Raw genomic sequence first — 11,714 nt, 5'->3', positions numbered from 1 at the left:
TATATATATATATATATATTGGTACATAATTTAAATAAAAGAATAATAAAAAAAAAAAAATAATTACACATACATTAATTTAAACAAAATTTAAGTCTTAAGTGATAATGTAAGTTTGTTAAATAAAATTAATTATCTCGTCTTTTGGATTTTATAGCCGAATTAGTTTTCCGGATGTTTAATTACACTCTTGGGCGCGACCTATTCCAAAGAAGCGTGAGGAATTTCTTCCATCAGCAATCGAAAGAGTAGTAATTGCCTCCATCAATTAGTTGGGAAGCAGATTCTAATCTCCAACAATTTAACATTTTTACGTAAAAGCAAACTTCCGTTTTTCTGCAATAAATACAGAAGTAAATTAAGATTGTAAGTTTTAAATGTAAATTTGTGTAAACAAATGAAGATTCTCTGTAAGCAATTGAAATTTTTTCAAGTTATTTTTATTACGCACTGCTTCCCGACTATTTTTCTCAATAATATCGATCGATCATAGATTCTATATATCGCGAAATACCGTGCCTTTCGTGTTTAGAAATCTCAGAACCTTCTTCGCCAACGATATCTTCACTTACCTGAACGATGTGGCGAACGAGACGAACAATCTGCCACCAGGTCTGACCATCAACGGCATCGCTGCTTCGTGGATCAATCGGGACAGAGTGCCGTTGGTCACGGTCATTCGCGATTACGAAACTGGAAAAATTAATCTCACTCAGGTAAGCTGGACAAAAGCGTTATTTCCTGCAAGGACGCGCGACGCGGGAAGGCATAGATGCGATTTTCGCACAGATAAAGCAAACAAAAATGGCCACGTATGTGTTATTTCGACGCGGTAAAGCATTCCTCTCGTTAACGGAAGTTACATTTACTGACGAGAATTAATAATAATACTGATTCTATTACGCCAAATGCTTTCAGTGAATGAAACTGATAAAAAAATTATTAAGTGCTTCATTATTTATGTAAGAAATTTAAAAATAAAGTGAAAATACGTCAAACAAAAGACAAAAGAATAAAGATAATTTTGATAAAAATATTAACATATATATTACCTTAAATAAGATAAAATATTGTTGCATAATATATAAATAAAATTGAATTAATTGTAAAATGCACCATATCCAGAACAAATATATATATAATTTTCTGCGAGCAGAGAAATATTAATATCAATAAATTTGATCATGAAGAAATATTTGCATAATGGATTGCATTTTAGAATTTTCAGTTTCTGAAGCGATACGTTTATAACAGTCTTAATATGTTCCAAAGCTATAACAAAATCAAGGATTAGTGTATTTAGTGTGTTACTAACACACCTACGTTATGCAATACTTGCAGGAACTTTACTCAGGAACGTATATGAAATTGAAAATACATAAATTAATTAGAAGAAAACTCGATTCTACTTGTAATTCATGTGCGAGTCTTTTTTAAATGAAAATATAAAATATACCAGATTTAATCATTTGAATATTTAAATAGTTAAACCCTTCGAATAGCAGAGCTTTATACTTTTAGATTTATCAAGTTTACAATTATAAAATTCTTAATTGCCTGATATATTATCATTTTTGCTATACTTATCCTTTTGAATCGATATTTATTACACTTTTTGTCACTTTATTTTGCACCTAATTATTTACATAAATATTGATAAATAAAAAAATAATATGTGAAAATTTTAATTTTTAAACCCTTTTCCTAGAAGAAAGATAAGATAAAAGAACATTATATTGTGTATTCTTAAGTACCATACCTATAAATAAGTAACACTTTATTTGTGTTTCTAGAAAGTCTATCTGAGAGATATACCACCGCAATCGACGGCGAAAGTGTCCTATCAGTGGGACATTCCAATCGTAATGCAGGCACAAGATAAATTAAACTTCCAAAACACCAAACCGACTGTATGGCTAAAAAAAGAAAACGTTCCGAAAAATTACACTATCTTAGATATTACCGACAAAGATAACTTCATTATTGTGAATCCTGAAGAAATCGGTAAGTGAATATTCGAACAATATTTTTAAATTGTAATCCTTCTAACAGCAAATTACAATGTTAATAATTTTTTAATATAAAATAATTGAATTTCTCTTTAATACTTACATTTTATATTTTCATACCATCATTTGATTTTTTAATGTATCTTGTAAATATTATTATAGATATCTTTAAGCGTTTAGAAAAAAATTATTATCAACTAAATGAATATATATACAATATTTACAGATATCACGTACTAAAAGCGTAAAAAATTATTTTTTTTAAATTAATCCTTAAAGTTCATCATAATTTTTTAGTTCTATTACACACGATAAGTCGTTCATTTCTCATAATATATATTTTCACCACTTTTACAAGAATACAAAAAGTATTAAGTAACTCTTACATGTATTATAACTTTAACATCTCTAGAAAGTATTTATAAAGTTGTGTACTTTAAAAAAAGAAACGAATAGAAGCTGTTATTTAATTAATAAGTTCTCCTAGTATTCCAAAGAAGAGAAATGCGCAGAGCAATGAATAATTCAATCATGCTTACTGAGAATTAATATCACTTCGCAGGGATGTTCCCAGTAAACTATGACAAGTGCAACTGGAGGATGTTGTCGCAATATCTGCAAGGACCAAATCGTGAGACGATACCTCCGTTAACCAGAGCAAAACTTCTACACGATGCCTGGAACTTGGCTTACGCGGGCGAATTGTGCTTCGGAACTGCGATGAATATGACCCTCTTCCTCAAGAAAGAAAAGAGCCACGTGGTTTGGGAGCCAGTATTCACAATGATTAATCATATTGGTCGGCGCATCGAGGGCTTGGATGTATATTTGAAATTTGAAGTGAGTAAATGTTGCTTTTTTGGTCGATTCATTAAAGTTATTAATATTCAAAACGATTATAAATGACAAATTAAATAGGTGTAACTAATATTCAATATTATTTAGAGTTAAATATAAATTTTTTTATTGTGATTATAAACTATAGTTAAATTTAAATTATAATAATTGTAATCTTTTTTTTTCAGCGTAAAATACATCATTTTATATAGACAGGTTTCGACTTCAATTTGTTCTTTAATTTTTTAGCATCAAATTATATTTTAATTAATAATAAAATAAACTTTAATTTCAGGCGTATATTCGAAGTTTATTGAAGCCTCTCTACTTGGAACTTGGTGAAAATCCTCAGCCTGATGAACCTTCCTGGAAAACTCACATGCGTGGTCTTATGCAGAACTTCCTTTGTCGTGCTGGATACGAACCTTGCGTTATGGAAGCCAGAAATCAATTCAAAAAATGGTTAACCGATGAAGAGCCGGACAAAGGAAATCCGTCAGTACCCGAAATAAGAACAAACCTTTTATATTAATTTATTTAAGAAGTTCATATTTTATGCATATAAAATGAAAAAAGAGTTTAGTCATAGCTACAAACGTTTAATAAAATAAATTAAATATTTAGTTAATAAAACTAAATACATAATTTTACTTTTACAAATAATTAATAAATATTACTAAACGTATTATTAACTAATATATTTGTAAATAGGTAAGGTATATTGGTAGTTACCATCAAACTCTTTTTTCAGTGTTTACTCATAATTGTTTCGATTCAAATATAGAAGTGAAATATTGGTATTAAGTGAAATATATTAGTCATGTTCAGCAGACTCAACTACATATGTTGCGAAGCGGATATAAACGCTTACTGGATATATGTATATGATCTAAAAGAATATTAAATATTTGTAACCCACATAAAGGGGACACATACCCCTTTTGAATATTCATAAAAAAATAAACACTTGAAATTGCGAATTCGCATTAGACGTCTTTAATGTTTTATATTTTCTAAAAATTAAAGTCAAAATTAAAATAAAACTTATGTTTTTCAATGTTCTAACCAATCGATTGATAATATTTAATTTTGAAAAAACGAAAATTGTTTATTCAAAACTTCATGTTAAGCAAAACCAATTTTGGTCAAATAGTTGCCACAAGTTAAAAATTTTGACTGGTGCGAATTTGCATTCAATCATAGCTTAATTGTTACTTACGCGTTAATCAATCTAATTACACGTTTATAGGTAATAACCAAACATTATTGAACTGGCGAGAATTATGTTTTATAGGGTTGCCAATAAATTCCTTTGCCCCGTATTCAAATGGGGCACCGACGAGGAATGGGAGTTCGGATTGCAGCGCGTCATAAATTTTCCGAAGACCAGCCTAGCTAGAAAACAGAACGAGCGCACTTACTTATTGAAGACTCTTGCTGGATGTCCGAAAGATGCAAACAAGATCGAAAGGTCAGTGTATTCACAAAATTTACAGCTTATTGAATAAATCCTATTTCTTATAACACACAGTCAACAATTAAAATATTTAATCTTCTTAAAACTCCCAAAGATTTTTGCACGTAGTTCCTAACAAACTTATCAGTTTCCCCAGTTTGAATAAAATATGTAGATCAGTTAAAAGTTCGAAATGAGTGCTGTTTGAATAAAAAATTAAAGTTGTACTCGTTGGTACAAGTTTAATTTCTTTAACCATATATACTCTTCATATGTGTGTTCATTCCTTGTCAATTTTGTATTATTATATCCATAATTTCTACCAATTATACATACAATAGATTAACTTAAATCGGTTTAACTTACTTTTTATTTTGTTCTAGTTTTAAGAATTCTAGGACCGTATTAGAACATAAAAGTTATAATAATATCGTAAAGACATCATTGTCTAGCTTATTTATCATTTATAAGTTCATTTTTAAGTATCAAATAACGTCATGATGACATCCTATATGATTATTATGACTTAATGATTTTACGTTTTACTTAGGCATTTCTTTTTCTCGAGAAATTAATGAATAAATATCAATGATAAATAAATATTTATCACGTCGTTTTTGTATCCTCCGCATCAGGTTGCTGCAAGTAGCTGTGTTGGACCAAAACGAGAATTTCACCGACCCGGACATTCACCTTATCTTCAGTATGTTGACCGGCAGCGCGACCGGCTATAAAACTCTATTTAACTTCTTACTTGATCACTGGTACACCGTAAAAGAGCAATTCGAGAACAAAACCTTCCTCTGGGATGGCATTGTCAATTTTGCTACATCGTCATTCAACACACAAGAGGGTTACGATAAAGTGAGCAAGCTCTATATGGATCACCAGGACGAATTCGAATCAGCGGACGCCATCATCAAGAAGGCGCTTAAGATCATTAATCAGGAGACTAAATGGAACGAGGAGAACGTGCCTGTAATCGATGAATGGCTCATGAAGAACCTATCTAAGGAAGATCTGGAAGCGATTGCGGCTTCAACATCCCCGTCTTCTATTCTTTCCACAACAAACGTACCGACAACGATCAAACAGTTAGACACGGAAATCCGATTCCACGGATGAATAAGTGGACTCGATTCCGACATTATGGCATTCCCGATTCATAGAGTATAATCTATTTTCTCAGTTGCTTCAAAGTATCCAATTTCTTTTCATAATTATAGTGATATGTTTGCTTGCTTGACAAATATAGGTAGCGTCGCACAATAATTTCACCCCCTTATATACATATAATTTTTATTAAAACGTGTTATAGCAATAATCCTTAAACCAAACATACTGCAAGGATTTAGAAAAATTGAATGATTGGAAGACGTGAGTCGTGACAGCGTGATTAAAATGCGACGAATGTAACAATCTCTTCTTTCCGCTTTCTATACTTCTATATATAGTATATATACAGTAATTTAAAAATGTCGATTGCGAAAAAATAATATTTTATACATATATTTAAATTTTTATTTTTGTAAAACAAATAAAAATTAATATCGCTCTCGTGACACATTTATTCTCCAGATGGATGAAGTGTTTCTCAGGAAAAAGTATATAAAAATCGCTCGTAAATTAAGACATAATTTAAGTTAAGATTTAATGTAAAGTTAATCCCTCTCGATGAATAAAATTAATATTATATAATGTTAGGGCTTTGTCAACGTACAATATCTTATTTATTTAATCAACAATTATGTATATTTAATATATTAGGAAAAACATTCTGTAGTTATGAATTTGCATAAATCTATAATAATGAATACAGTTTATACATATAAATATTTAGTATCACATTTCTATAATTTGGAAACAAAAATATACCTATAGAAAAATACAAGATTTATATTTTACAATTATACAAAGAAGAAACTTATTCATATTGAATTCAATATCACATTAGAATGATTAAATCTATGTGTTTCATTGATGTTATTATTGATGATATTAATTTATATTTTGCACAGTTCTCAATTTAAATATAATTATGGTATACAATATTAAGGTTGATCACAAAGGAATTATGCATACAAAAATTATACCTATAGTTTCATTTGATTTATGAATCAACTATATTATTTATGCATCCATATTTTCAACCTTTAGTTTGTCATCTCGTGTGACATAAAGCAATAGAATTGTAAATCCGATCTAAAGAATAATGTATTTAAAATAATTTTACAAAATTATTCAGTAAAATTAGATTATATCCAAAACGTAATTTGAAAACTTTTATACTTTCAATTAAAAAAAAATCTCGCAGAGAATTGAATGGCGTATAGCTAGGATTTTGTTTAGAGAGGACAGCAATTAGAATTAAGATCTTTGTTATTTAAATATTAGTTTCCAATTAAAAAAAAAGAATAAAGTAAATTATTAAAATTTTATATTTATAACAAAATAAAAAAAACTTATATTTATAACACAGTAATGGATTTTCAAATAATCTTTTTAAAATCTCTTTTCCATTTCTAATTTTTTTTTTCTTCAAATTGATTTTTTGCGAATACTCATGAATTTTGAAATTATGTTATTGTACTGTAAATTTGTAATTATTTTTATTCTAGAAGATTTAGGCCTCACCTGTCCCTCCCTTGGTTACGCCCATGAATTGTGCAATACAATATAAAAAAATAATCTCTGCAAGATTATTCCCAATCAGTTGATTAATTAATTTTGTTTTATATACGTTGAAATAAAAAATTTCATGTATTTTAAGAAACTGTAGATTAATATTAATGGCTAATATTAATGGTTAATTTTAATCACTGTAAAAAGGAACATTTATTTAGAAAAAATGAAAGATTCTACTTTGTGTTTTTTAGCAGTGATACTACAGTTATCTTGATTCCGCATTTCAGGCGATCTAAAAATCGATAAAATGAAAATTAATGTAGCTGTATTAACTTAATAAAATAAGATTAATATTTCATTTAATTATACGAGAAAATGTCTAAAATGTAATTACGATCGAATTAATCAGAAAAAAGAAATAATCAAGTATTGAATTTACAAACTCGTATCACTTATAGACCTTTTACTATTCTTAAATTTCAACTTTGCAGTCTTTATATCTGTCTGATTTTCAACTTTCGATTTCAGGTTGCTATCTTGTTTAGGAAAATTTAAAGCAGGCAAATTAATCAAAGTTTTATCCTCTTTGGTACTATTCATCAATGCAATTAGCAAGTTCGATATCTCCTCCCTTTTCCTCATTGTAACAGCTTTATCAAACCATTTTCTCAAGGTTTGGATTGGAAAAGTATAATCTTTAATAGGATCCTGAAAAAAGAAATAAACTCAATCACATTGATAATATGTAATCAATCATTTAAAAAGTAAATGAAAAAATAAAGTTATTTTAATATATTTACCTTGAAAAAATTTTCCACATATTGTAATACATACAATCCGCAATCAGCTAAATTGTATTGCTGGGGTACTTTCAGACACGCTCCCTCAATAGTATCTTCTGAGAAAATTTTTGTTACACCAAGTTTGGCAACATGTTCGCAACTTAAATAATCTCTTAACGTAGAAATTACCCGTGTTCTACTCTCACCACTAAGCGAATCAAATATTAGTATACAAGGTCTATAAATTATTGAAATATATTAAAACTCAGTATACTGTATATATACAGATTGCACCAAATATGCTATTTACTTCTTGATGATTTCCTTCTGCTTCTCAAGTTTAATTTCAGTTTTATTTTCTTTCGGTTGATTAATCTTGATCTATAAATAAAATATTGCATTGTATTCAATTGTTTAAAATCTACTTTAGACCATCTATAATTCGGCATAAAATTCTATTTATAATTTTACGTGTTGTATAACAACGAAAAACATTTAAAGAAGTAAAATATACACACACGCACACGCACATATATATCATTGATAAATAGTTTCGATATGTGTATTTTACTTCTTCAAATGTTTTCTATGTATGCTTTCCTTTTAGAGGGCACACTCGACACAAACGTCGTTCTATCTTTATCATTCGTTGAATGTTAAGAAGGATAGAACAACGTTTGTGTCGAGAGTGCCCTCTAAAAGGAAAGCATACTATGTTTACACGATATGCAATATTATAAATAAAATGTCCCAAATTTAGTCGTGAATTATAAATCATCTAAAATGGGCTTTAGAAAGGAAGACAATAAAATTTTCTCTACCTTTCCGTCTGTTTCTATTTTTATTTCATCATTGTTTTTTGCTTTGTTTTTTTTAGATCCATTATCTATTATCGTAATTGGTACAGGAGAAATTGTTGTAAAATCATTTGTAACAGTTTTTGTTCTTAACTCTGTTGTTTTTTTGATCTTTTGCACAGTCTTATTATTATCGTTTCCACTAGTTTTCACAGTAGAAACTTCCTCAACTAATCCAGGAAAACAAACAATAGCCAAGAACCAATGTGCGCTATAATATTATATTGACTCGTTGTTATAAGCTATAAATTTAATATGAGATAAATTACAATATAAAACTTAAATATTTTTTCTTTTTCCCTTTTTTTACGTGCAATTGAACTCTTCATATATACAATAGATCTTTATCTGGTGTCCTAATAATGATTATAATTTTTAAGTAAGAATGTACCAGGAAGTATACTGGAATTTTATTATATACTGGCATTATTTTATAATTATATGTATATAATATATATACTCGGCCTCTTTTTCTATCCAGTCGGATAACTGAATATCATTAGTAATATGTCCGACTGAAATGTATTTTGAGTTAAACTTTTTGCACGGTTGATCTTTCAACTTTTTTTACGTTAGAAAGATAAAGAAAATTATTATCGCTATTTTCCCTTGCTTTTCTTTTTTCTTTTTTATATAAAATGAAGAAATTTAGAAAATATCTAGTATCTAGTCGGATAATTGCTCTACCGAATATCAGATATCTGTTTATTCCAAATATCCGATATCCAGCAATTTTATAATCCAATACATTTCTATATTTAAGTTTTTAAGACTGTTTTGAATGAACTCAGTATGAAGGTATACCAAATATAAAGCTTATATTAACTTAATTTAATATTAAACTTAAAGAATTACTTACTGTTTGTTTATAGGAATTATAATAAAATCTTTCTCAAATATATTCACGTCTTTCGTCCACGTCCGTACTCCTGCGTGCCGCTTGGTAGAAAGTGACATTGACACGGTATTTAGAGCATCTTGGACATGTGGATTAGTTAAACGTTTGTAAAAAAATGAACTGAACACGTGAGTTCTATGTTGATCAAATTTTGATAATACTTCTAAGGTCAAATACTTTAAATAAAAATCTATAATTACATCGTTCAAGAAACTGTCTTCTGCGAGACATAAATAATGTTCAGTATTAATAGTTATTCCTCCTTTTGCAGGAGGTGGAGGATATATAGTTATTCTACAAAAAAAAAGTTTTAATATAACAAACATTCAACAATTACATTTATCACAAATTTATAATAATGCGCACAGAATTGAAATAATATTAAGTTAAATTGAGATTGTAAAATTTTGTCCGATATATCAAGTTATTAAATATTGAAAGATAAAAATTTATTATTAAATAAGATTCTCACGTTTGTATCTTATCTTTTTTTACATCAATATCATTTGCTAAATCTTGACTCGGTGTTTCTTCTTCCTGTATAATAATAGACGGCTGTAATAAATTCTGTAAAAAGGTATAAAAATATATATACTTGTATACTTGTTATTAAAAATACATGTTACATTATCAGGAGTGTCTCCAGCCATGTTTAAAAACTGAAAGACACTACAAGTATAATTATAATATAATGAAATAAAATATAATTTAAGCAAATACATACATCCTTTGATGATATCTGTTGAAGTAAATCATTAGCTTTTTGTAAAGATAATTCGACTATTTTATTTCCCCGTGAAAATAAACTTATCAGTATTGCCTTTGAATGCTCTGGAAACTTATTTGGTAATAATGTAATACGTCTATGCATGATGTCTATATAAATAATAAAGATATAAAGTATATTAATAATTCAAATTTGCTATTAAGAAAATCCTAAAGCCATCTGTGTATTATCAACTAAACCATATAATTTTTATATAACAATGATTTCTCCCTTCTTTCACAAATTTGAAAATTTTTTTCCAAGATTAAAATATAAGCATTAATACATACCTGTGAGGTGGATTTTTATACAAAGAGCAACAAAAATTCCAAAACTGAGATCGTTACACATTTCTTCGTTAAATTTAGTGCTTTAAAGCTGTTACATCACGACATTTGTTTTATATAAAAACTGTACAGAGTATATACTTACACAATAGTCTACTGACTAGTAATTTGCAGAAAGAAACAACATGGAGATCTTAGAATTAGATTCAGATGTCTAATTAAAACATTGTTATATGAAAATGTATGTGCATGTACACATGAGATGTAATATATTAGTATATAGTAGTATGTAGTATGTATCAATGCAAATCGCCTGTATGTAAATCCTACTTGTATTATATAATTGATTGGCATTAGAATCTTCTTAAAAAAGAACTTTTGTACATTTTTTTATACATAAATGATTATATAAAAAATTTTTTAATTATTTTTTTAAATATATTATTAAAAAATAATTATTACTAAATATTATAGAATTAATTAAATTTAAAATATATAAAATTCATATATATCATATAAATACTTTTTCCAATAGGATCATAATATGGTCCTTTTAGATCTTGCATTCCTAATGATTCACGTATCATGGTCCCTGTTTTTTTAGACATATAGAAAAACATTGCTGGCATTTTCTTTCCAAAATGAACCAAAACCTTAATTATATTTTCATATTTCACATCCAAAGTAATAAAAGTAGAATCTGTAAAATATCCAAATATATTTCGAAGAGTTTATAAATTTTTCTACCTACAAACATTTTAATTATAGAGATGAGATTAATCTACCATTTTTTAATGAAGGTACGTGAAATCTTACACCTTTACGGCAAATCACTATTTTTTCCTGAGGAATATATTTATAAGAACCTATTCTGACCATTTGACATTTTAGAGTAATTTGTGGTAATAGTCCAGTATCTATTAGAAAATTAGGATCTTCATACATTTTTCTAAAACCCAATAAAATTTCAATATATATATTGCATCAATTGCATCTCAATAAACACACAGTAGCATAATACACATTAATGTTATACTCAACGATATAACTGTTAAAAACAACATTTCTTATATTGTATTTGGTAATTATTTAGAACAGCTTCTTCACCTCTGATTTCAATGAAATTGAGATCATTCGATGCGTTTTTACACAAAATGAAATAATCTGGCCAAAAACAGTGAGGAAATGCCGTACAAA

General features: G+C 27.9%; 2 protein-coding genes across 2 annotated transcripts in view; one reads left to right on the top strand and one right to left on the bottom strand.

The window, feature by feature from the left end:
• The window catches only part of LOC108777060 (aminopeptidase N), a 9,515-nt gene extending 3,612 nt beyond the window's left edge, over positions 1-5,903 (top strand). Inside the window, exons 9-15 of the mRNA XM_018543856.1 lie at positions 158-248; positions 533-716; positions 1,794-2,004; positions 2,572-2,849; positions 3,142-3,341; positions 4,141-4,317; positions 4,938-5,903. Coding sequence (XP_018399358.1) covers positions 158-248; positions 533-716; positions 1,794-2,004; positions 2,572-2,849; positions 3,142-3,341; positions 4,141-4,317; positions 4,938-5,427 — 1,631 coding nt within the window. The 3' untranslated portion in view covers positions 5,428-5,903. The remainder of the gene's footprint in view (positions 1-157; positions 249-532; positions 717-1,793; positions 2,005-2,571; positions 2,850-3,141; positions 3,342-4,140; positions 4,318-4,937) is intronic.
• A 1,234-nt stretch (positions 5,904-7,137) lies between these two features.
• Positions 7,138-11,462, bottom strand: LOC108777046 (sentrin-specific protease 7). Its single transcript, XM_018543839.1, has 10 exons — positions 11,394-11,462; positions 11,041-11,170; positions 10,189-10,340; positions 9,937-10,031; positions 9,426-9,758; positions 8,531-8,777; positions 8,020-8,090; positions 7,728-7,947; positions 7,388-7,635; positions 7,138-7,219 (listed from the first exon to the last, which is right to left on the bottom strand). The coding sequence occupies exons 1-10, from the start codon at positions 11,460-11,462 to the stop codon at positions 7,138-7,140; spliced, it is 1,647 nt and encodes a 548-aa protein (XP_018399341.1).
• Between the last annotated feature and the right edge of the window lie 252 nt (positions 11,463-11,714).

This window comes from Cyphomyrmex costatus, unplaced genomic scaffold (assembly GCF_001594065.2).
Source record: "Cyphomyrmex costatus isolate MS0001 unplaced genomic scaffold, Ccosl1.0 scaffold40, whole genome shotgun sequence".
Classification (NCBI taxonomy): Eukaryota; Metazoa; Arthropoda; class Insecta; order Hymenoptera; family Formicidae; genus Cyphomyrmex; species Cyphomyrmex costatus.
Note: the sequence above shows the minus strand (reverse complement) of the source record. Positions and strands in the feature narration are given on the sequence as shown.